Here is a 27,275-nt window from a genome sequence, read left to right on the forward strand (position 1 = left end):
CCCCGGAGGGGCGACCATAACGACATAATGACAATATATGATTGTCGGGCCGCACACAATGCATAACGACGAGTGTGATTGGTTTGGCGCCCACGACTTAACCATTGGGGCGCCCAAAACGGCATGATTGGCGTGGTGCCTCATCCCGGAGGGGCGCCCATAATGCCGAGATCGATGGGCCGCCCACAACAAAATCTACCATAAGAAAGCCAAATGGAGATTGCGGGAAATTTTCCAGGTCAAATTCAAGATGGGGATGAGATTGATTCAAGCCCGCACCAGGCGTGATAATCTTCACAATTCAAACAAGTCCCACTTTATCCCGATTCCGAACTTTTCGTTTTTCTCATAAATTATTATATACTATTCAAAAAAAGTAGGAGATATTTGATTTTGGGGGCATAATACTAAAATATGCAAATGACTACGAAACAAGTCACTATAGAACCTAACAGAAGAAATATTTCCAGTTACGTGTGACGCCCAAACGCACCAATAGCTACCGCATGGAATGCAGGTGATGCTTGGGATCATCATGGGGGTCCAACCCAAGATTTGCACGACTCTGACTTTGAATGGTACAGTCATTGTGGCATTGAATTCCAGGGTGGAAACATCAGTTTAATTGTTTTAGTGACCAGAAAACAAATTTTGATATGCGTCGGCTTACCCAAAATGAAAGGTTACGTGCCCTTGGCATGCTACAGATCGGCACAACACAGGCGGTTGTGGCGCGGACGATGAATGTTTCTCAGTCTGTCATAAGCAGGCTATGGTCCAGATACCGTGTTACACAATCTGTACAGGACAGACCACGCTCAGGGCGACAACTCAAGCCCAGGATCGATTTATCCGTACCTTGGCCTTGAGAAATCGTGTCATCACAGCAAATCAGATCAGCGCTCGTCTTCAAACAGACACTGGTGTGAGAGTGAGTGGCCAGACGATTCGGAATCGACTGCATAGGGGTCACCTTCGCGCCCGACATCCTCGCGTGATCCCTTGTTTGAGAGATCATCACATTCAGGCAAGACGTCGTTGGTGTAGGGATCGTCAACACTGGGATAATCGACGCTGGAGCAATGTGATGTTTTCAGATGAGTCAAGGTTCACTGTTGATTTTTTGGACAGACGTAGGAGGGTGTGGCGTCGTCGAAACGAGCGCTTCCAAGACGTTAACGTCATCAGACATGATCGATTTGGGGGTGGTTCTGTTATGGTGTGGGGAGGCATCACTGTTGCTGGAAGAACGGCTTTACATGTTGTTGCAGGGCGTGTTACAGGCCAGTACTACCGGGACAACATCTTGGCAGTCCATGTTGTGCCGTTCGCACGACGTCATGGCCGCCGTTTCATCTTCCAGGATGACAACGCAAGATGTCACAGGGCCAGGATCGTTACAGGTTACCTCCAACAACAGAACATCACCACATTACCTTGGCCAGCACTGAGTCCCGACCTCTCCCCCATCGAGCATGTCTGGGACATGCTTGGACAGAGGTTACGTCAACGTCAACAACGTCCTGCCAATGTCCAAGAACTTGCTGCTGCGTTGCAACAGGAATGGGACAATCTGGACCAAAATGACCTTAGACGTCTCATTAGGAGTATGCCACGTCGGATCAATGCTTGTTCGGCAAACAGAGGAGGATTTACCCGTTACTGACTTGGTTGTGATGCTGTGGTAACTTTGCTGTTTGACCCCGGGTGTCATTTTACCCTTATAATGGTCAGTCTGTGCCTTACTTAGTCTAACGATCATTTGGAATAAATCGATGAATGTGAACTTCATTTCATTTTGTCATTTGTTTCTTCGTCAGTTTCATTAGGTGACTTTAATAACACTTAAAAATCAAATATCCCCTACTTTTTTTGAATAGTATAGGTACGCTAAAGTCGTATTCCTTCCTTTAAATTTTTATAATGTTCATATCAAAATATCATAATAAGCCAATATGCAAATTCAGATTCAAAATTGAAATTTTCCGTCATCTTCATAGTTCCTGTCCTCAGACGCAAAATTATTTTCCAAATATTTCTGGGGGCAGAGCAAGAGTCGAGTCTTCCAAGCGCCGGGTTCCTCTGAGCTGTCGTGAGTCTTGGCATGCTGCTGAAGTTGTAGTTTGAATGATTCAACCAGGTATGGGGGTGCATTTTATAGGGCTGGTCCCGGTGAACAGCACGTGCAGCATGAGTTACATGAAAATCATGGAGAACACATTACCATCTCAGAAGTCAGGCTGTCTTTTTGAGAACATTTCCTGGCTTCAATTCTGTGTTTGGGAAGACGCCTTATTGCTTAGGTAAAGTTCGAGATGTGGTCACAAATATACAATAAAAGCATTTGGCAAGTTTTATGCAATGCGTCAATTTAGAATAACACACCACCCTGACGTTTCTTTTGCTGCTTAGTATATTTATCTACCGTAAACATCGCAGTACATGTAATTAATTATCTGTTTTAATATATGGCATCATTTATGAAAAGCCCCCAAGCACTTTAAATGTTAAAATGTTATTAAACCATTTAGTAACTGGATAGAGCAATAAACTATAACACATACTTATGGAAGAACAATTACTGTTTTATTTGGGCGACGTTTCGAAGAGTATTCTCTCAACGTTTTCAAGCAAGTACATTTTGGGATATATTATAGGCTATATATATATATAAAGTTTATAAAAGATTCTACTTCCACGTAAACGTATATAGAAATATGAAGTTTAGAAAGAAAACAAACAAATTTTATCTTAGCTAGCGCTTTCACCCGCTACGGGAATCATCAGGCATATTACACGGGTTCAATATCGTTAATAGAGGAAAGACATACAAATACGTAACGTGGTTTCCCCTTGTCAGTGGTGCAGAACGGAGGGCCTGACGAGGACAGCTGTCTAGTCGTTCGGGTGGGACGAAAAACCGTGGTCCCGTATATACATCGCCATGCACGTAAAAGATCCCTTGGCAGTTAGAATTCAATATAAGAGTAGGCCATAGTGCAAAATGTCCCTTATAGCACACTGTATGGCGTATGCCCGTCTTTAGGGTGGTTGGATGGCTGAATGGTTAGCGTGCGCGCGCTGTATCATAAAGTCTGTCATTGAGTCGACTGGCGTGGTTTCGAATCCCCGGTTGTACGTGGCAAGGAGTAGGGTCGCCTGTCCAACCTCGTGGGTTTTCTCCGGGGCCTCCGGTTTCCTCCCACTGCTAAAGACCCCAGCGCGCAAGCGAATTATGTAAATAAAATTAAACCATATGTTAGTCCCGAAATGACCTAGTTTGTGTCGAGTGGACGTTAAACCCCATTTCTCTCTCTCTCTCTCTCCGTCTTCATTAACCCAGTCAGAGCAGAACCGCAGGACGTCAAACCCCTATTTCATTTCATTAGGTAAAGTGGTTAATCCTTGCCCTAATTACTCTATTGTTTAGTGTTTAAGTTATCTTGAAGCTATTCTTCCCTGGACTTGTAAATACTCTCCCATGTTACACATGTACATGCTTGTTTTTATTGTTTGAAGCAGGACATCTAGTTAGTAATTGGACACTATAGGTTTGTTTACAGTTACTGTGTTTCTATTGATTTGGGAACTGATCAACTAAAAGAAATATAAAGAGAAAAAAATATTCAGTTCTTCAGTTAATAACACTGGCCAATTCTTTTGTATTCAGGTATGTGTAACCTATGATATTTAATATTAATTATTTTATATAAGTTAATGATAATTCACATTGTTAATTTTGATTATAAATTTGTTTGGTATGTCTATATTTAATACTATTGTGTAATAATGAATGTATTTTTTAAATTGATGCCAGTAATATTTACAAACTATAAACCTATTACAAACCCGACAAGCTATTCTATTATGCCCCCGTCAGACCGGGCTGGCGTCATTACTGCGCTGCTGCGAAGTACGGTGACCATAAAATGCACAAGGTCGCCGGCAAACGTGAAGACAATGCGAGAAAATATCCCAAAAAGTTATAAACTTGAAAAAAAGTTGCGTTCTCACAGCTTTCCAGGTTAGATCGCAAACCTTGGCGTTTGTTTTGAACATGCTGAAAATAAACGCCTGACTCGGCGAACTTTGGTGACCATGGAGAATACAGCACGATATCTGCCGTTTCCACCACGCTTTTATAACACTTATGGCGATCTTGGCGAGCTCTGAGACCATATTCTGTCGCCGTAGCAGCACAGTAAAGATGCCACTCCGGACTGATGGGGGTATTATTTATGCTACATTCCCTGTATATTCCCACCGCACTATCACGATTCGCATTACGATTGTAATCTTGTTTTGGGCACCCAACCAATGTCACTCGCCTTTATGTGGCGCCCATAATGATATGAGCACGTTGACCGTTGACTTCGTATTGGGGTTTAGGGTCCACTCGAAACAAACTAGGTCATTTCGGGACTAACATATGGTTCAATTTTAGGTCATTTCGGGACTAACCCCATTTCTCTCTCTCTCTCCCTCTCTCTCTCTATATATATATATTTCTTATAAAATTTATAAGAGAGAGAGAGAGAGAGAGAGAGTCCACCCAACACAAACTAGGTCATTTCGGGACTAACATATGGTTCAACTTGCGCGTAGTGGGAGGTAACCGGAGGACCCAGAGAAAACCCACAAGGCCTGTCACGTAAAACCGGGTAATCGAAACCATGACTCAATTTCACTCCATGACAGACCTTATTATCTAGCGCGCAAGCGTTAACCATTCAGCCACCCAAACTCCACTCCAATGAAAAAGAAAACCAAGTCGATTTTCTGTTCTTCGGAAGTTTACTGTGTTTCTATTGATTTGGGAACTGATCAACTAAACGACTGTTTATTCACTGAAGTTATATATAATTACAGAGAAAATATGGCGACAAAACAAGACAGTAGCATTCCACCATGGCAGCAATTTACAGTAGATTCTCAACAACTGGATCCAGTTCCGTTGGAAGTCAAAGGTAAAGATGGACTCTCTATTTTACTAGTTTATTCAGAGGCTATTTTTTTAAAAAGAATCGGAAGCAGAAGATTGTCTTTCGATTTTGATGAAACTTCATACAAATATGTATATTACAATTTCCGTTCCGAAGTTACCCCGCTTTTCCAAAAAACTTGCGAACGAAATACAGGCTATATTTATTTAGCAGGTTTGTTTTTAATCCGTGTGGCAATGTGAGGATGAGCCTTATCGATTTTCTGGAAAATTATGAGAGAAAGAAGGAGAGCAAGGGAGACAGACACACACAAAAATGGGTCATTTTGGGACTAACATATGGTTTAATTTTATTTCAATAATTCTTTTACGCGTAGGGGTCTTTAGCAGTGGCAGAAAACCAGAGGACCCGAAGAAAAACAATTGACACAAACTATGTCATTTCGGGACTAACATATGGTTTGAAATTTATTTCCATAATTCGCTTGTGCGTAGGGGTTTTTAGCAGTGGGAGGAAACCGGAGGACCCGGAGAAAACCCACGAGGTTGGACAGGCGACCCTACTCCTTGCCACGTACAACCGGGGATTCGAAACCACGCCAGTCGACTCAATGACAGACCCATTATGGTACAGTATACGACAATCGATTGATTCGACAAATATATCAACTGTATCAACTGTATCAACTGTGTCAACCCTATCAACCCTATCAACTCGTTTCGTTCATAGTACGATCGTGCAAATCAAATCAACCCAATCAACCCAATACGATCGTAATGATGTGTGTTTTAGTATCGATCCAATCAACTCTGCAAAAACTCTTAATGTCGAATCAATCCAAAGGAGCATATTATCACCACCACGATCTTACACGATCGTTACTATTGTACACATTCTATCGACCCAATCAACTCTAAGGCCGTGTACGATGGTATACGATCGTACACATTCTTTTGATCCAGTCAACTCTGCGGCCGTGTACTATGGTTTATACGATCGATACACGATTGTACACGATCGTATACGATTGTACAAATTCTATCGACCTAATCAACTCTAAGGCCGTGTACGATGGTATACCATCGATACGATCGTACACATTCTATCGATCCATTCAACTCTACGGCCGTTTACTATGGTACACGATCGATACGATCGTACACGATCGATACGATCGTACACATTCTATCGAATGTTTATACGATCGATACGCACCACCACGATCGTACACGATCGTATACGATCGTACAAATTCTATCGACCCAATTAACTCTAAGGCCGTGTACGATGGTATACGATGGTACACATTCTTTTGATCCAGTCAACTTTATACGATCGATACACAATTGTACACGATCGTATACGATCGTACAAATTCTATCGACCTAATCAACTCTAAGGCCGTGTACGATGGTGTACGATCGATACGATCGTACACATTCTATCGATCCATTCAACTCTACGGCCGTGTACTATGGTACACGATCGATACGATCGTACACGATCGATACGATCGTACACGATCGATACGATCGTACACGATCGATACGATCGTACACATTCTATCGATCTAATCAACTCTACGGCCGTGTACTATGGTTTACGATCGATACGATCGTACACTATCGATACGATCGTACACATGATATCGATCCAATCAACTCTATGACCGTCCATACTTGATTTGTAATTTCGATCCCAGCATTTTTTTAAAATTAAGAGCCTCGACTGTCCATCGTCAAAGGCCATTTTTTTTAGATTGGACAGTTGCTGTGACAGGGGGTTTGGGGGATCTCCCCCATTAATATTTTGAACAGGTTTTTGTGACGGGGGGTTTGGGGGATCTCCCCCACAATATTTTGAACAGGTTATAGAGCTTTGTGTTTTCTCCACGAAAAAAAAAAATTTCTTCACAGATGGCTACATTGGCGGGATTTGGGGTTCTCCCCCAGAAGTATTTTAAAATTCTGGACAGTTTTCGTGGCGGGGGGTTTGGGGAATCTCCCCCATAATATTTTGAACAGGTTCTTGTGGCGGGGGGTTTGGGGGATCTCCCCCACAATATTTTGAACAGGTTATAGAGCTTTGTGTTTTCTCGAAGAAAAATTAATATTCTTCACAGATGGCTCTCGTCGCTGAGGGTGCTCTACAGCTGTACTTAAGACAATTAATTGATTCGACAACTATATCGACATCCGGGCCTTAATGGAGCTTTGAGATATTTTAAAATCAGGCGCCCCAAATTCCCCTATTGTACTATATCCTGTAGCGAATACATCCAACACAAACCAACTTACAATGACGCAATAAAGCATTTTTGGAGCAAATTAAATAATTGGATTTCGTTACTGTCAACTTCATGCACAATTCTAGAAGATGAAAAATTTAAAAGGCCGTAATATTTTTTTTCGCAAGAAATGAAATGCAAATTCATTAACTATTAAAGTAAAATATATCATTTCATTATTAAAAATATGGCATATTTGTTACATCCATTCCATTAAACAATATTTTCAATACATCGCAGATTTAAAATCTTTTCGCCACCTTCAGAACATATACCCCTTCTTAACTTCTCATTTCCATCAATTGTACAGTAACCCTCCTCACATCCTTTTATTTCACTGGTATGCATAACCCATCTGTTCTGTAAATTTTCTAATTTCTAAAATATAAATAACAGTAAAATATAGAAAAAATGGTATATTGACATAAGACTACTATCTAGGCTATTCGTTTACTTTTGTTTTCATAAACGTTTACATTTAACTTTAATTACTAAATAGTTAAATAGTTACAGTAATGGATTACCGTACCTCAATCACTGTTTCGCATACTTTATCTATATTAACTAATCCAGATGCCTTTCTCTCTATTTCCAACCTATCATTACTTTATATTTCTTGCATGCGGTACATAAACCATGCCTCTTCTAATCGTGCTGGATTCATTTCATACACATTAATACCACTTCCTCTGTTAAAACTAGACAGATAATTACTGTTTATATTTTGTGAATCATGGAAAACATTATACACTTCCGCCATTGACTCAAATGATGCACCCATGACACGTATCTCGTGAAGAGCTTTAAACAAAAATTTGGTTTACTTTTAATGTCACATTTTGTATAGTAGAATCTACATTTTCTGTCGACGTTTGCAGTTGTATAAAACGAAAATTTATATCTAGGCTTTGCTTCACAGTTACTGAGTTACGACATTCAGAAGTGTAATTGGCACCGACAAACACTCCATTTTCTGTATATATAAAAGGGAAACTCGGTTTTGTAATTGTTACAACTTCTCCATTACATAATAAGCAGTTATTAAATGTTGGTTTTAAAATAATTGACTTAAACCCGTTTCGTTCACTTAGCAACACTGTTAGATCTAATAGATCTAAGTCCCATTAAAGATTATCAGTTAACAAGAAATTATACTCGTCTCTGATTAAATCAATAACTGATTTACACAATTGTTCATCTGTTGGCAAAAATGCTTTTAATGATCTCTTGTTAGCACACAATTCTCCAAGAAAAACCTTCGGTCCAATGGAAACAGAATTTGTAGAAACATATTTTGATATATAAAACCACCTATTTGGAGTTCCTTCTATAAAATGATGATTAGCAAATAGTAAAGTTTTTAAATTTGAATAACTAATTTCAAAACGCATCCTAAATTACTGCAATATATATATCTACCAGTGTGAGATGAAAAATCTTCTTCATCAGTTTAGGTCTTCTTTGTAATTTAATCTCACATTAACACAATGTATCCCAAACCATAGAACCCAAACCTAGAATTAGTAGAATAAACGAACAGCCACCACTTCAAATTATCTTGTTATTCTATCACTATGCATCGTTATCCGAATAACTATGTAACGTCATTTGCATAAACCATTTGACGTCATTTGCATAAACCATTTGACGTCATTTGCATAAACAACGCAACGTCATTTGCATAAACAAAGCAACGTCATTTGCATAACGGCATTAAATTCTCGGGGAAGGGTTGACTGGATCGACTGGTTCGACGAAACATGTATAGATCGTATCGATAGAGCTCGATCGATACGATCGTGCGAGGACATTAGAGACTCGGGGAAGGGTTGACTTGATCGACTGGTTGAAAGAAACATATATAGATCGTATCGATAGTACTCGATCGACACGATCGTGCGAGGACAATACAGACTCGGGTCGGGCAAGGGTTGACTGGATCGACTGTTTCGACGAAACATAATATATAGTTCGTTTCGATAGTGCTCGATCGATACGATCGTGCGAGGACAGTCTAGACGCACGGAAGGGTTGACTGGATCGACTGCATAGACGACAAATTTATAGATTGTATCGATAGTGTTTGATCGATACGATCGTGCGAGGACATTAGGCCTACAGACTCGGGGAAGGGTTGACTGGATCGACTATTTCGTCGAAACATGTATAGATCGTATCGATAGAGTTCGATCGATACAATCGTGCGAGGACATTACAAACTCGGGGAAGGGTTGACTGGATCGACTGGTTCGACGACACATGTATAGATCGTATCGATAGAGTTCGATCGATAGAATCGTGCGAGGACATTAGAGACTCGGGGAAGGGTTGACTGGATAGACTATTTCGTCGAAACATGTATAGATCGTATCGATAGAGTTCGATCGATACAATCGTGCGAGGACATTACAAACTCGGGGAAGGGTTGACTGGATCGACTCGTTCGACGACACATGTATAGATCGTATCGATATGGTTCATGGATGAAGTAGGTATGAGGGGTAGAACAATCTATTGAATTGACAATATCAACGATCGTGCTGATTCGACATAACAATAGATATAAAAACGAATAAACATATGAATCAATCGATTGTTGAATACTGTACCTATGTCGACAGACCGTATGATACAGCGCGCGCACGCTAACCATTCAGCCATTCAACCCCCCTAACAGAATTTGATCATATCTTAGACCCCCATTAATGTCCGTAGGAACATTATTTCACTGATGCTGGTTTGATTTTTTCCATTTTATTTTAGGTACGATACCAAGTTGGGTGAAGGGATCTTTGTATAAAAATAGTTCTGGAATTTATCAGATTGGCAGTAGTGAGCTGGTACATGCGTTTGATGGAATGGCTATACTTCTAAAGTTCATCATAGAAAATGGAGAAGTGAAATTTCAAAGTAAAATATTGAATAGTGAAACTTGGGAAGCCAGCCATAAAGCTAATCGTTTGGTGGTTAGTCAGTTTGGAACAAATGCTCTACCTGATCCATGTAAAAATATTTTTTCCAGGTAAAGTCAGAAAAAAACTTCCTTATAAAATATCAGTAGGCTAAGGCCACACCAAGCTGATTTTCCGTTCTTCGTGTTTTATTTCTTCGAGGGAAAAAGACTAATTTAGAAATAAAAAGCGGTTCGTTGCGCTGTTCAAAAGCTTTTAGTTCCATTTTTATTTTTTAAGTTTTGAGATGTTAAACTAAACATTTCTCACGTTATTCGAGCGACTCTTGGTTTATCAGGCCTCTGATAAACAGAAAATTAAAATGGTTGGCCTTAGTACCGGCTAAAAAACAGGGCCCTTATTCACGAAAACTTAAACTAAGATACAATCGAAATTTTAAGAAATACTGCAATTCGATTGGCTGACCAATATGCAAATTGGATATATGCAAATTGATTTTACTGGTCAGCCAATCGAATTGCAGTATTTCTTAAAATTTTGATTGTATCTTAGTTTAAGTTTTCATGAATAAGGGCACTGGGAGTAGATATTGCTGCTGTAGTCGTGTTAACAAAGCTAGCAACTTCTGGTTAATTTTTTCTCAGGTCGAGTGTCAGTGACTATATCAATAAAAGGCCTGGCGATAGATATATCCACATCTTTCTATAATCATTATATAATAAAAGTCCTTCGGATGGGACAAAAAATGAGGTCCCGTGTACACATTGGCAAACATGTAATGTAACAACCATTGACAGTTTGAATTCGATAGAAGTGTAGGCCTTAGCTCCGCTGTCCTTACCTGATTTTCCTCATAGTACCCTGTAATAGGCCTGTATGGCCGTTTTCATCAGCCCAGTCGGAGCAGAACTGTAGGACGTTAAATCCCATTTCATTCCATTTACATCGGGTGTCTGAAACCTGATAATAGTACCATTTATAACTTCACTCAGAATAAAGTAATTTAACTGAAATTTTCAATATTTTATTTTTCATTATCTATTTTTGAAATATTATTATCTTTAAATAATTTCATTTCACCTTCATCTATGCCAGTCGGCACCGCAAAGTAAGACGTTACTTCAACCCCATTTAATTTTATTTAATTTTAGATTCTTCTCCCATTTTGAGCCGAGAACGACGACTGATAATACGTCAGTTAGTATCATTGAAAGTGGGGATCAACTGTGGGTATTAGGGGAAGCTAACAAAATAAACTGTGTAGATCCAGAATCATTGTCTAGAGTTGATCAGGTAGGTTTTACGGTCTTAGTGCTAAATGCTAAGGCCAGCTCCATTTTTCATTACAGGTCACGAGGTGTAATCCCAACCCTAACCCTAACCTTGGACCTAGCCCCAATACTTACCCTAAATCCTCCCTACAGTTCCGCTAACAATCACGTGCCCTAACCTTATTTACATCTCAAGGACCTTGACAAAAATTCAGCTGGCCTTAACAAATAGATTTAGCCACGTTGGTTTTATGGTACAAATTAAACAAAAATTACTGAAGACCATTAGGGTCAATCAAATGAAAGAAAAAATATTCTGCGTGTCTCGTAATTACAAGATGTGCTTTTTATTTTTTATGTCACTGCATTTCAAATTAATCTTTATATTGAAAATATTGTTATCATTTTTATTGTCCCCCGCCTTTCGAAGAAAGCAGGGGACTATTAAAATGGGTTCGTCCGTCTGTCTGTCTGTCTGTCCGTCTGTCTGTCCGTCACACTTTTTTTTTGGGACACAATAACTCTCTTCCTAATTGAGCTAGAATGTTCAAACTTGGTGTATGTGTTTATTAGGTCAATGCCTTGATGGAGTTCGAAGATGAGCATTTTCCGCTTAGGGTAAGCAGAGATAAGCAATTTGATTGGTTGATACTTTGGGGTACGATAACTCTCTTCCTAATTGAGCTAGAATGTTCAAACTTGGTGTGTGTGTTGATTAGGTCAATGCCTTGATGGAGGTCGAAGATGAGCATTTTCCGCTTAGGGTAAGCAGAGATAAGCAATTTGATTGGTTGATGCTTTGGGACACGATAACTTTAGTTCTAATTAAGTGAGATTGATGAAACTTGGTGTATAGTTTCATTACAGTAATACCTTGACTAAGTTTGATAATGAGCATTTTCTGCTCAGGGTAAGCAGAGCGATACGCAATTTGATTGGTCGAGACTTTGGAAAACAATAACTCTCCTACTTTGATTGTTAGACTATAAGTAAAGATATACTGTTTGATTGTTCAATACTTTGTAAAAGATAATTTGTGATAAATTTATATGTGTCCTCTAATTATTTTCCTATTTCGGCGGGGGACATCAGCCTCACTGTTGGCTTGTTGATTTTTATATTACTGCATTTCAAATTAATTTGAATATTGTAACATAATGTTCTTATCAATTGAAATTAAATTCCTTATCGCATGGCAAATTCCAATATGCAGTGAACCGTTAGATACTGAACTGCCCACCGTCATCCAGAAAATAAGGATATTGGACATTTTAATATTGTGGGTATAAGCTGAAAAAGGCTGGTCGTGATGAAAACCATGTGGAATGTCGCAAAATTACTGTCATTCAAATAATATTGATAAATGTTGTAAAGCTATGGAAGTGGAAGGGCCTGTATCCGTGTTGCCAAAGTTTTTGCATACCATTGTGTTTTTACATGGTCTGAAATGGAAGAGTATATCAGACGGCCAAATGAAAATCAGGGACCGCTGTTACAACAGTAAACAGTAGAACTGGTGATCACTATTTTGTCAGCATGCCAAGACAGGACAAGTGACGACTCATATAGTTAAAATCCTTTTGTGATTTGAATTCATTGTGTGATTCAATTGACACGGCCATCTTGTTTCGGTTCAATCTGTTTCATAGAAACATTTCGTAATACTATGTGAAACAGATTGGCAATAATGATAGGAGATTTTAACCAGGTTGGTGCAGAAAAGTAGGACATTAAACGCCATTTCATTATTCAACACTATTTATCCCTTAAATATTTATGTAATATAAAGATGTAACATTCTATAGTTCATTGTCATTTCTCTCCAACCTCGTGGGTTTTCTCCGGGTTCTCCGGTTTCCTCCCAGTGCTAAAGACCCCTACACACAAGCAAATGACCTAGTTTGTGTTGAGTGGACGTTAAACCCCATTTCTCTCTCTCTCTCTCGTTGTCATTTAGGACAGCTGTCTAGTCCTTCGGATGAAACGAAAAACCGAGGTCCTGTGTATATATTGGAATGCATGTAAAAGATCCCCTGGCAGTTGGAATTCGATATAAGAGTAGGCGATAGTGCCACTGCCCGGGCAAAATGTCCCTCATAGCACACTGTATGGCGTATGCCCATCTTCATTAGCCCAGTATAGGAGCAGAACAGAAGGACGTTAAACCCCATTTCATTTCATTTCATTTCGTTGTCATTTATGTCAGAGGATATATTGTAGCCTAATTTTAATCAGATTTGAGAGAGAAATGGGGTTTAACATCCACTTGACACAAACCAGGTAATTAAGAGACTAACACATGGTTCAATTTTATTTCAATAATTCGCTTGCGCGTAGGAGGGTTTAGTTGTGGGAGGAAACCGGAGGACCCGAAGGAAACATGTTAGGTTGGACAGGCGATCCTACACTTTGTCACGTACAACCGGGAATCAGAACCACGCCAATTGACTCAATGACAAACCTTATGATACAATGCGCACACGCTAACCATTTGGCTCCCCCCCCCCATTAATCTGATTTGAAGTAATTAAAACATAATTAATCCTTTAGCATTTGGTGCATGTTAATATTGACTAGCCATGCCGCTGCCCGGGCAAAATTTCCCTCGTAGCACACTGTATGGCGTATGCCCGTCTTCATTAGCCCAGTATAGGAGCAAAACAGTAGGACGTTAAACCCCATTTCATTTCATTTTATAGTTCCATGGGGGAAAATTACAGAAAAGTAGTGTAGTTCATTCCGGTACATCCCGGGCCGAATTAAGTTTTAATTGGGCCCCTGGCTGAAAATGTCACTGGGGCTCTTTGCATCAACGGTGGAAAAGGGGAATATTCTGGTCACACTCACACCAAAGCAGTTTGTTAATGTGGTAGATAGATAGATTTATTTGGCACAAACATAATAAATAAAATTATACATAACATAATTTTTTAGAATTTTAGAAATACTTTGTGGGCCCCTTTAATATAAGGGCCTCTCTTGGCTGCAGCCAATAAGTTCCCCCTCCCCTAATTCGACCCGGGGTAATCCCTCCTAGACTACCGCAAAGCTATTCTCTAAGGGGGGGTTGGATGGCTGAATGGTTAGCGTGCGCGAGCTGTATCATAAAGTCTGTCGATGAGTCGACTGGCGTGGTTTCGAATCCCCGGTTGTACGTGACAAGGAGTAGGGTCGCCTGTCCAACCTCGTGGGTTTTCTCCGGGTCCTCCGGTTTCCTCCCACTGCTAAAGACCCCTATGCGCAAGCGAATTATGGAAATAAAATTAAACCTTATGTTAGTCCCGAAATGACCTAGTTTGTGTCGAGTGGACGTTAAACCCCATTTCTCTCTCTCTCTATTCTCTAAGAAGTACTAGTTACAGGGGTTTTGGGCAGTAAGTCCAAGAGTTTGCCTGGCCTGGCATGGCCGTAAAAAGATTGAACAATGTCATGATTAATGAATGAATTCTGTGATAATTTCAGATTAATTATGAGAACTATGTAGCAGTACATGCGGCTACTGCTCATCCACATCAAGATAAAGATGGTTCCATCTATAACCTTGGAACTAACCTCAAATCGAAAATGGCCTACAACATTATAAAGATACCAGCTAAAGCAGATGGTAGGCCTACTGTTTTATTATATATCTATATCCTTGTATTCATCCCAGTTCACACATTGGCGTGCACGTGAAAGATCCCTTGACAGTTAGAATTCGATATAAGGGTAGGCCTTAATGCTGCTGCCTGGGCAAAATTTCCCTCATTGCAGACAGTATGGCGTATGCCCATCTTCATTAGCCCAGTCGGAGCAGAACAGTAGGATATTAAACCTCATTTTATAGGTGTGCAGGTAAAAGATCCCTTGACAGTTGGAATCGAAATAAGGATAGGCCATAGCATTCGAACGAGTAAGGGGCTTGTCAGGCCTTTTGTATTGCACCACTGACAATGGGAAAGCAGGCTTGACGATTCTGCGGTTCACCCCTGTACACATTGGCATCTGCACATAAAAGATCCCTTGACAGTTGGAATACCGCTTTCCATAAGATAAATCCCTCATAGCATATTGTGTGTGTTCATGGTCAGTTCTAAATATTAAGGCCACCTGGGGAGCCACAGTGGCTAAGTGGGTAAGATGCTGGGTCGCTGGTCTGGAGGTCACATCCATGTTCGATCCCTGCATTGGCCACGATAATTCATCAGGATATTCCAACGTTGTTTCCTCTTGTCAGTGGTGTAGGACAGAGGGCCTGACAAGGGCAGCTGCCTAGTCTTTCGGATGGGGCAAAAAAATGAGGTGCTGTGTATACATTAGCGTGCACGTAAAAGATCCCTTGGCAGTTGGAATTCGATATAAGAGTAGGTCATAGTGCCACTGCCCTGAGAATTCTGTAGGGCGTATGCTCGTCTTCATTAGCCGAGTTGGAGCAGAACAGTAGGACGTTAAATCCCATTTCATTTCATTTCATTTAAGGCCACATACAGCGGCGAGATATAAATAGGGTTAGGGCATGTGATTGTTGACGGGAATGTGGGCTCTTGTTTTCTCAAATCATGAAAATTATAAAACAAATGAAACTTTTATTCATCATCTTAAAAATGATTTTAATTTTGAATCAGGTGGACTTGATATGGAGAATTCAAAAATTGTGGCGTCTGCTCCATCCAGATGGAAATGGAAAATCAGTTATAATCATAGTTTTGGGATGTCAGAGAATTATTTCGTTATTTTGGAGCAGCCATTTGTGATTAGCCTTGGTCGTGTGTTTATTAAAAAGTTGGCTGGCAACACCTCAGAAAAGTCTTTAGTTAGTTACCCTAAAGAAAAGGTAACAATTATTTTATTTGTTTTTTTAATTTTTATTCGGTTGACGGCAGAATGCAAACTGACCAACAGTGAATATTCACTGGACCACTAAAATCACTGATAGAGATGACATCACACTGATCAGCAGTGAATATTAGCTAGGCCTTTGATATTAACTTCTTTTCTTCTACAAATGGGGGGGGGGGGAATGGTTAGCATGTGTGCATTGTATCAGACTGTCATTGAGTCAACTGACATGGTTTCGATTCCCCAGTTGTACCGTGTGAGTTTTCTCCCGATCCTCAGGTTTCCTCCCACTGCTAAAGACGAACTAAAATTGAATCATGTGTTAGTCCCGAAATGACCTAGTTTGTGTCAAGTGGATGTTAAACCCCATTTCTCTCTCTCTTAAATTCTAAAACTATTTTGTATATGCAAGGTTTCCATATCAAAATTTTGTCAGTCGGTCATTTTTGATAGTGTACGGAAACATTGCAAATTGATTTCATATTTCATGGTTTTAATTTGCGGTACAATATTGTGAATTCATATGGCTATCTATATCACTTTGTCAGTATGGGGGGACATAAAAAATGAATTTGGATTAAGAAATATGACAATTTTTAGCATTATACCAATTTGTTTTTTTGCATTTTTACACATAAAACTTCTATAAAATTGTTGTGTTTTGTAAGGTTTAAATCTTTGAAATTCTATTGATCGAGATAGCTCCTTGGTTATTTTAGGCATGATTTGTCTTTAAATGGTACAGGACGGAGGGCCTGGCAATTGGTATAGGACGGAGGGCCTGGCAAGTGGTATAGTACGGAGGACCTGGCAAGTGGTATAGGACGGAGGGCCTGGCAAGTGGTACAGGACGGAGGGCCTGGCAAGGAGGAGCCCTAGTCGTTTGGATGGAACAGCTGGAATTCAGATGTTGTCCGGACAAATTTCTCTCCTAGTACACAACACAGCGTATTTTCATCTTCATTAGATTATTGGAGCAGAAAAATAGAACATCAAACCCCATTTCATTTTCATTCATTGTAAATTATTGAAATAATATTTAGCCTATACCATATCACTCACATTATTGTCTTTATTTTTTCAGACTCGGTTTCATATTGTTAAAAAAGACGGAACAAGGATTGAAACAAAATACACCATGGACCCATTTTTCGCGTTTCATTTTTGTAATTGTTATGAAGAAGAGGACCAGATGGTTATTGATATGACTATTTATAAAGACTTGGATTACATGAAAAAACTTTATCTTGACAGTCTTCAAGGGAATTCATATTTTAATTCCAAACACCCTCCAAAATTTGCCAGATTTGTTGTTCCTTTGGATATCTCTGGGGTAAGTTTTACTTAAAGTTTCTTAAGATTTTGTTTCTTATATAGTCAACTTGGGATCTGGAAGTTCCTTATGATATTTTCTTGCCAGTGGTATAAAAGTAAAGAGCAATGGGGTTTAACATCCAGTCGACACAAACAAGGTCATTTCGAAACTAATATATGGTTCTAGTTTATTTTAATAATTTGCTTCCGCATAGAGCTCTTCAGCAGTGGGAGGAAACCGGAGGACCCGTAGAAAGCCCACGAGGTTAGACAGGTGACCCTACTCCTTGTCACGTACAACCGTGAATCAAAACTGACTAAGTGACAGACTTTATGATACAGCACGCACGTGCTAACCATTCAGCCATCCAATCCCCTCCTTTTCAGTGGTAGAGAGAGAGAGAGAGAGAGAGAGATGGGGTTCAACCATTCGGCCACCCAACGCCCTTATCAGTGGTATAGGATGTATGGCCAAGCAAGGAAAGTTGTCTAGTTTTTTGGATTGAACAAAAAAAAAAAAAACAGGTTTCATTTATACCATTGGCAGCTTGTTAAAATGAAAAAAGAGTAGGCTGTGTCTATCAGATCATTGGGTATGTAGGGAGATGTCGTCACCCTTGACTATTGTGACTATATATATGTCGGTTGATGAGTGTCTATCAGATCATTGGGTATATAGGGTGATGTCACCCCTGACTATATATATGTCATTGGGTATGTAGGTAGCTGTTGTCACCCCTGACCGTGTATAAAATGTTATTTTTATGTATGATGTTTGACTACTGATGATTAAACTGTATTAATCATACGTCTGTCGACTGAACTCAGTAGACTGTAGCTGTGACTGTCCTGATAGGATTATCAACTGAGCAAATTACATCTTTGATGAAATACCTTATTTTTTATGAATCTTAAACCAACCTGAACTCCTCCCCATCCAGCTTAATCTCCTCCCCGACCAACCTCATCTCCTCCCCGACCAACCTCATCTCCTCCCCAACCAACCTGATCTCCTCCCCGACCAACCTCATCTCCTCCCCAACCAACCCGATCTCCTCCCCAGCCAACCTGATCTCCTCCCCAACCAATCTCAACTCCTCTCCCAAAGATTTGAACTCCTTTCCCAAGGACCTAAACTCCTCCCTACCCAACCTGATCTCCACCCCAACCGACCTGAATTCCTCCCCAACCGATCTGATCTCTCCAGCCAACCTGAACTCCTCTCCCAAAGACCACAACTCCTCCCCATCCAACTTGATCTCCTCCCTGACTGGCCTTATCTTCTCCCCAACCCGAACTCCTATTTATGTGTTCATTTTGTTGCTGGGGAAGTGATATTAGTATAGAGTGCAATAAAACTAAATAAACTTTTATACAGAGATATTTTTAAAGTTATATTGAACAGTCCAGGGTATATCTGTTTATATTTAACTGTCAGGGATATATCGGTTTGTATTTAACAGTCAGGGATATATTTATTTATATTTAACTATCAGAGATATGTTAAAAGTTATATTTAACTATCAGTATATTTAATTAACTGTCTGTATTAAGATTGTATTTAATCATCTGTCGGATTGTTTTAATTTACAGGCGGAAGTAAACAATAATCTAATCACTCTCGATACAAAAGCTACAGCAGTTTTACAAAGTGATGGAAGTGTTTTTTGTACGCCTGATCTTTACAGTGAAGGTAAACTTTTATTAAAAGATAGATAGTCAATTTTCGACTGACCTTTTGTACTGTGGTGTTAGAATGGAGAATTGTGCCAAGGCAGTGAAATATTGCCCCAAAATATTTCTGCCTTTTTGAGCCCTGGAATGTTGCATATTATTACCATATCCATTTCCTCAGTGGCAAGCCAACTTTATTGTTACCGGGAGACCCTGGTTTGTGTCAAATTTTACATGTCCCTTACCAAGTATCATCACTGTCAAGATCGGTCGCATTATTCTGTTACGTCTTTTTTGGAAATCATTTGGGGTTTTTTTCATTTTAAATGGTGCCTGTACCATAACAGGCCTTGGACTGTACAGCGCAATTAACTCTTAGGGTTGGCCCCTGGATCAATTCACGTGATTTGTTTATATTTTGCTATGTCTATATTCTGTCTTGTCTTGAACCCCAGACAATGTCTCCACTCCTACAGCTTCCATCCCAATCGTCGAACAGTTCTTCTTATGACCTTTTCAGATCATTTATTTTATATATTCTGTGTAGTGTCCACGTATTTGTCTTGTGGTCCTCTTGCACTTAATATATATGTTACTTCTTTTAAAGAGAACAGGGGATTTGATTTTGCATCTCTTCTGAGCAGCAATGTCGGGCGCGACCACCGTTGTCCATCTCCACTGCGTTTCCTTTAAATTTGTTTTTAATTTAAATCTGGATATCATGTTACATCAGATGGTATCATGATGGAATTGCCCAAGATAAAGAAGTTTATCACCCAATAATACGTTCTACAGTAGATATCGCTTGTGTGATATATATTTCATAATCTACTGCGATATCTCCTTAGGAGATATTACTTTACATGAATTTGATTGTTCAGTTGAAAAGGAACTACTTTTTTTTTATTTTCAAAGAACAGTTCATTTCTTATTAAAAGTAACTTTTTTTTTTATTAAAAGTAACTTTTTTTATATTAAAAATGAACTTTTGTTATTCAATTGACCTTGATGGAAACACTGGGTCAATATAAAGAACTTTGCAATGGTTGAATTGCTGTCATTGATGTATCACTACGCCGTAATGTAATCAGGTTCAGTAAAATTGAAGAATTATATTACCTATTTGTGCATGTAAGAAAGGATTGGGTGATAAATAAAATCTCCTACTCGTCTTTTTTGATAGGCAGAGCCTCGTTTTTTATTACTTTATTAACTTGTGTTGATATTTTTTGATATCAAAAAAGACTCGTAAGAGATTCTCTATATATCTTTATTATTTATCAGATTCAGATGGCATGATGATGGTATTATCCAAGATAAATTACTATATCTTTTTTTTATTTATCAGATTCAGGTGGCATCATGATGGAATTACCCAAGATAAATTATGAAAGCTACAATGGAAAGAAATACCAGTATGTCTACGGAGCTAGCATATTCACAGAGAAAAACATGGTAAGAATGAAATGTGATGGGGTTTAACGTCCTACTATTCTACTCCGAACTGGGCTAATGAAGACGGGCATACACCATACAGTGTGCTTTGAGGGAAATTTTTCCCGGGCAGCGGCACTACGACCTACTCTTATATCGAATTCCAACTGTCAAGGAATCTTTTACGTGCACGCCAATGTGTACACAGGACCTCGATTTTTCATCCCATCCGAACGACTAGACAGCAGTCCATGTCAGCAGTCCAACCTGCATCACTGACAAGGGGGAACCACGCTGGAAAATCTGGATGAACTTTCTCGGCCAATGCAGGGATCGAACACCCGACCTTGCAGGCTAGCGAGCCAGCGTCTTACCCACTTAGCCACCGTAATAAGAATTGAATACGAGATATTTTAATATGCTTAATAACAATAACTACAAGTAGTCAGAGTTGAATTTTGTCTTAAACAGGGAGAGAGAGAAATGGAGTTTAACGTCAACTCGACACAGACTAGGTCATTTCTGGACTAACATATGGTTTTAATTTTATTTCAATAATACGCTTGCGCATAGGGGTCTTTAGCAATGGGAGGAAACAGGAGGACCCGGAGAAAACCCCTGAGGTTGGACAGGCAACCCTACTCCTTGTCACGTACAACCGGGGATTCAAAACCATGCCAGTTGACTCAATGACAGGCCTTATGATACAGCGCTCGCTTGCTAACCCTTCGGCCATCCAACCCCCCCGAATTTTGTCTTAAACAGAACTTAATCTTCCAACTGGGAGCTGCAGTGCCTCAGTGCGTAGGATGTTGGCTCGCTAACCTGGAGGTTTTGTGTTCGATCCTGGTGTTGACAGAGAAAGTTCATCCAGATTTTAGGTGCATGTTGATGTTTACAAAGAACTTTGGTTTGCCAGACCCTCGACCTGGATACACCGTTGACACAGGGGAAATTGAGCTAAAAATATCCAGAGGATCAGTTTTGGTCAACATTGTGATCAAACCCCAGACTTCCTAGTTAGTGAGCCGGCACCTTAATCACTTATCCACCTTGACTCCTACTGTTGTAAACCACTTCAGATTCAACACAGTCATGTCAAGTTTGTTTCTTGCGGAATGGATATCAAGTCGCACTGTTTGGGGTGGAAAAGAAAAAAATTCTTCAAACAATCCATAGATTACCTGCGGTTTATTCAAAGGGTTTTTTCTTTTCCACCCTGAACAGTGCAACCTGATATCCATTCTTACTGTACTTGCAGTATACCAGGGGCTCATCCATCCATTTTATTGTACCTATAGTAAGAAGTTAATTCATGATATTCCCCGGATGTACGTGACAAAGACTAGGGTCGCCTGTCCAACCTCTTGGGTTTACTCGGGGTCCTCCGGTTTCCTCCCACTATTAAAGACCCCTGTGCACAAGCGAATTCTTGAAATAAAATTGAACCATGTTAGTCCCGAAATGACCTAGTTTGTGTTAAGTGAAATTTAAACTCTCTCTCTATCTTTCACTCTCTCTCATTCATGGTAGTCTGACAGTGAACATGTTTTCAGCAGTGTTTGACAGCATCACGATTCTACTTACCGGCACGGTACTATACAGCGTGCAGAGAGAGAGAAATGGGGTTTAACGTCCACTCGACACAAACCAGGTCATTTGGGAACTAACATATGGTTTAATTTTATTTCAATAATTCGCTTGCGCGTAGGGGTCTTTAGCAGTGGGAGGAAACCGGAGGACCCGGAGAAAACCCACGAGGTTGAACAGGTGACCCTACTCCTTGCCACGTACAACCGGGGATTCGAAACCACGCCAGTCGACTCAATGACAGACTTTATGATACAGCGCGTGCACGCTAACCATTCAGCCATCCAACCCCCCTACAGCGTGCAGGGGAAACTTACGACCAGCCTCTAGATGTATTCACTTGATCTGATATCTGTTGTTTATTGTGTATATTCTTTCCCGTTTATCAACCTGGTTAAAACACAGATCCTATTTCGTTTCGTTTTTATAGTTCAAAGTTTTGTTTTACTTGTCTTTACTACACTAGGATCTGGAAGAAGAGTTGTTATCATTGACGTGTTCTGAATGATGTGAGCTACTAGCCAATGAAACGGCCTTTACGGCAAGCTTTAGGCATGTTTTGCACGGAACTGTGGGTAATCCACTAATAACATCAATGCAGATTGGTTAATCAAATGTATGATGTCATAAGATCTTCGTGTAGTGTTAGCCATCGAAAGTATAAAAAACGAAACGAAATATAGATCTGTATTGTAATCAGATTGCCACCGGTTTCAAATAAACTCTGTATTTGTATTGGAAGAAATGAGATTGTCCTGTTTATAGGCTTGTCTCCTGCACTACATCAAATCAGTTACCAAGAAAGATGAACTCTGGCAGAACTCTGGTGATAATTCTGTCAATTCGGAATGTTCTGGTACACGCAATTCTCCAATCCAATTTGACAATTTTGAAATATAGGACTAACAAATGAAATTTTATTGAATTCACTTTATTTTTAGATAAAAAAGCTAGATTTAAAATCAAGAACAGTGAAAGAATATAACGATGTTGATGCTGGCAATGAACCAGGAGAATCTTTCTTTATACCAAAACCTGGTTCAACCAAAGAAGATGAAGGTAGGCTATACCATAATATGGGTGGACGAGGGGGTCTTACGTGTGCTTTTCTTCATCAGATCTGTTATTGATGCCAAAGTACGTGGCAGGGAGTAGGATGGACTGTCCAACCTCGTTGGTTTTTCCAAGTTTTCTGGGTACCTCCTATTGCTAAGATTGCAGCCATCTTTAAATTGTGACGTCATATCAAAGCCTGTAAATCGATGTACAATTGTCCAATGAACAATATAAGCATGCCAAGTTCCATGTTGTTTGTGCTTGAATTGGCAGAGTTTTAGGCTTTTTTCAAAACGTGTCGCCCCCATGAAGATTCAACACTAAGATGACTATTGCTTGGGGACATCTTGATAAGATGTACCGAGTTAAAGCAAGATCAGACATTCTGGTGAAATAAAATGAAATAGGGTTTAACGTCCTACTGTGCTACTCCAACTGGGCTAATGAAAATGGACATACACCATACAGTGTGCTATGAGGGAAATTTTGACCTGACAGAAGCGCTACGGCCTATTCTTATATTGGATTCCAACTGTCAAGAGATCTTTTACATGCACACCAATGTGTACATGGGACCTTGCTGTTTTGTCCCATCCGAACAACCAGACAGCTGTCCTTGTCAGGCCCTGTGTCCTGCATCACTGACAAGGGGGAACCACACAGAAAAATCTTTTAGGTGCATGCCAATGTGTACATAGGACCTATGTGTTTCTACCATCTAAACGACTAGACAGCTGTCCTTGTCAGACCCTCCAACCGGCACCACTGACAAGGGGAATCCACGCTTAAAAATTCCGATAAATTTTCTCGGCTAACACTGGGAGCGAAGCCTCAAACCTCTAGGCCAGCAGGAATCATCTTACTCACTTAGCCACTATGGTTCCAATTCTACTGCATACTAAACTTAGTCTATCTACAGTTAGCTCCACTTTAGACCAGACACTAAGCTTGTTGACTGACATTTTAAGTCTTAAATCGAGAATTTTGAGAATTATTAATTCTGCTTCCATTTAATAAAATTGAAGAAGTTTATTTAGTCTTTATGTGTATGGGGGGGTTGGATGGCTGAATGGTTAGCGTGCGCGCGCTGTATCATAAAGTCTGTCATTGAGTCGACTGACGTGGTTTCGAATCCCCGGTTGTACGTGACAAGGAGTAGGGTCGCCTGTCCAACCTCGTGGGTTTTCTCCGGGTCCTCCGGTTTCCTCCCACTGCTAAAGACCCCTATGCGCAAGCGAATTATTGAAATAAAATTAAACCATATGTTAGTCCCGAAATGACCTAGTTGTGTCGAGTGGACGTTAAACCCCATTTCTCTCTCTCTCTCCCTTTTGTGTATGACAGATGTGAAAGGGAGTAGAACCGCATTAAAAAAACAGTGTACTAATTTTTTAATATGGCGGCCATTCAGGGCAGAGGTTTATGAAATAGATGGATCGATTCTGTCGAAGACAGGTGACCAGTTTCTAGTTTATAAACATTAATTTAGCAATATCTGTTATTTTATTGTTATTTTCTTTTTTTCCAGGTGTTTTGTTGACTCTAGTCATGGCCCACCAACCGGGAAGAAAATCATATATACTTGTTCTTGATGCCGAGACCATGACAGAACTGGCCCGCGCACCACTGCCAGAAAATAAAATCATGCCATTAACTTTTCACGGTTGTTTCACACAAAGTAAAAGTCAGACATGTTGGTAGAGAAGCAAATGAAGAGCCCCGGGGAAGAACGATCTAAGACACTTTTTCAATGAACCCCATTTAATGGCGCCATCTGGTAGCAAATTGTATAAGCTTTCTGTGGAACAATCAATTTTAGGTAAAAACGATCAGAGTCACATCGAACCAAGGCCCTTCTGAAATGGCCTCCCGGACAAATATGTCCATCATACTCTTTATTTGACCTTAATTTGACTGAAAAGTGGAAGTCCGTTGTTGTACTGGTAATTATGATTCGTATTAAACATCATTTTGAAGTTGTAATTTAACCCATTCGTTGTTCTGTTCGCGTCAAGCATTCTCGTCCAAAAGTCTGTTTTGCCTTTTATGCAAAAAGACAAAAATGTGACTTAGATCTATCTTCCCCTAGCCAATGAAACGGTCTGTAACGGCAAGTTTTAGGAGTGTTTGCATGGAACTGTTGGCAACGCAGATTGGTTAGTCAAATGTCTGACATGATAGGGCAAAAAGCCGCTCGTATGACTACAACTGGTCAGATTTTCATGTAGTGGAGGCCATCGAAAATATAAAAAATAGATCTGTATTTTAATAAGATTGAAAATGGTTCAATTTCTTCTGTTTCTACAAAGATAGGTTGAATTGAAATTTCATCGCTCTATATTGCTCCCTATGTAATAAGACCTCACCATTTTGTTGTGGGTGGACTATGGAATGACTTACCTGACAAAATAAAGTGTTCAGAAACAGTTGCTCAATCTCGATCTAGACTTAAGACGCATATGTTCACGATGTATTATCCACAGAAGCCATTAACTTACAGCGCTTAGAGCATGCTCATGGATGGATTAAGCGCTATATAAATGTACATTATTATTATTATTAATAGGCCTATTTTAAATCTGACTGAATCAAAGCTGTGATAAATTTAATATTTAAGCAAAAAATACATTGTAACTTTTAAGTCTGTGTCATTTGAATTTTTTCAGAAAACATGAAACTCACTCTAAAATGGACTCAAAGTTGACTATATAACATTTAATAAAAAAAACCCTGCGATTTCAGAGAAACTCATAGCTCGCGTTGGTTGGATTGACTATTATATCGTCTGCCAAATTTCAATTCACTATATCTTTGTAAATACTGAATGGAATTGAACAATTTTCAGATAGATGTTTCTTTTAGATTCAACTCTAACAAAATTATAATAATGAGGTTATTATTGTATGTTATTATAACTGTATATAATTATCACTATAAATTATAATAATGAGGTTATTATTGTATGTTATAATTGTTTATAATTATCACTATAAATTATTGTTACTGTTAACCAATATAGGTATAAATATGCTGACTTCAAGGAAATTCATATGTTAATTCCACAGGCAATTGAAGGGATTAAAATAAAACTTCTTACTACTGCTTGACTATTTATCTTAATATAAAGTCAAGCAGTAGTAAGAAGTTTTATTTTAATCCCTTCAAGTGTCTGTGGTTAATTCCAAACTCCCACCAAAATTTGCCAGATTTGTTGTTCCTTTGGATATTTCTGGGGAAAATTTTATATTTTCATAAGAAATGAAATGAAATGGGGTTTAACGTCTTACTGTTCCTTTTTCATAAGATTTTTTTTCTTATAGTCTACTGGGAATCTGGAATATTTCCTTCAGTCCTGAGAGAGAGAGAGAGAGAGAGAGAGAGAGAGTGTTTAATGTCCACTGGACACCAACTAGGTCATTTCAGAACTAACATGTGTTCAATTTTACTTCAATAATTTGCTCGCGCATAGGGGTCTTTAGCAGTGTGAGGAAACCGGAGGACTCAGAGAAAACACAAAAGGTTGGACAGGCGACCCTACTCCTCGTCACACACAACTGGGGAATCAAAACCACGCCAGTTGACTCAATGACAGACCTTATGATACAATGCGCACACGCCAACCATTCGGCACCCCCTCTTCCTTATATAAGTGAGGAAATTAATATACCCTCATGTCTTGCAGCTTGCAATCTCTTTTCTTCCATTTTTCTTTTTTATTTCTTCTTTTCTCTGTCTATCTTCTCTTGCTCTCATTTCTATTTGTTTTTGTCTTTCCTTTTCTTCTTCCGTTCATTCGGCCATCCACCCCCCTTCATTTTGACTTGATACACCTTAGGCCACAACAAAATGATTTTCTGTTCTTTAAAAATACCTGTTAAAATTTTTCTTCTTATATCTTCAGGAAAAATAAAATTTAAAAAAAAAACAAGGGTACTTTTTTGCACTATTCAAAAGCTCTTAGTTCCAAATTTTTAAA

At 39.4% G+C, this 27,275-nt stretch overlaps 1 protein-coding gene across 2 annotated transcripts; it reads left to right on the forward strand.

Annotated features, from left to right (window-relative positions):
• The first annotated feature begins 3,362 nt into the window (after positions 1 to 3,362).
• Positions 3,363 to 25,552, forward strand: LOC126827130 (beta,beta-carotene 15,15'-dioxygenase). 2 transcript variants are annotated; one of them, XM_050556349.2, is made up of 11 exons: positions 3,363 to 3,670; positions 4,870 to 4,967; positions 9,994 to 10,252; positions 11,294 to 11,435; positions 14,876 to 15,017; positions 16,018 to 16,226; positions 17,316 to 17,564; positions 19,139 to 19,238; positions 20,568 to 20,674; positions 23,185 to 23,302; positions 24,828 to 25,552. In XM_050556349.2, the coding sequence occupies exons 2-11, from the start codon at positions 4,877 to 4,879 to the stop codon at positions 24,998 to 25,000; spliced, it is 1,590 nt and encodes a 529-aa protein (XP_050412306.1). In that variant the 5' UTR covers positions 3,363 to 3,670; positions 4,870 to 4,876; the 3' UTR covers positions 25,001 to 25,552. The 2 variants fall into 2 exon arrangements, with proteins under 2 accessions (XP_050412306.1, XP_050412305.1); XM_050556348.2 differs by lacking the exon at positions 3,363 to 3,670 and adding an exon at positions 3,860 to 4,024.
• Positions 25,553 to 27,275: the final 1,723 nt, after the last annotated feature.

The sequence above is a fragment of the Patella vulgata genome, chromosome 7 (genome assembly GCF_932274485.2).
Source record: "Patella vulgata chromosome 7, xgPatVulg1.2, whole genome shotgun sequence".
Taxonomy (NCBI): Eukaryota; Metazoa; Mollusca; class Gastropoda; family Patellidae; genus Patella; species Patella vulgata.

Bases quoted from the DNA above. Each gene is read 5' to 3' on its own strand.
- LOC126827130 (XM_050556349.2), top strand. From the start codon at position 4,877: ATGGCGACAAAACAAGACAGTAGCATTCCACCATGGCAGCAATTTACA. The intron at 10,253-11,293 runs GTAAAGTCAGAA...ATTTAATTTTAG, and splicing joins TGTAAAAATATTTTTTCCAG to ATTCTTCTCCCATTTTGAGC. The intron at 23,303-24,827 runs GTAGGCTATACC...CTTTTTTTCCAG, and splicing joins TTCAACCAAAGAAGATGAAG to GTGTTTTGTTGACTCTAGTC.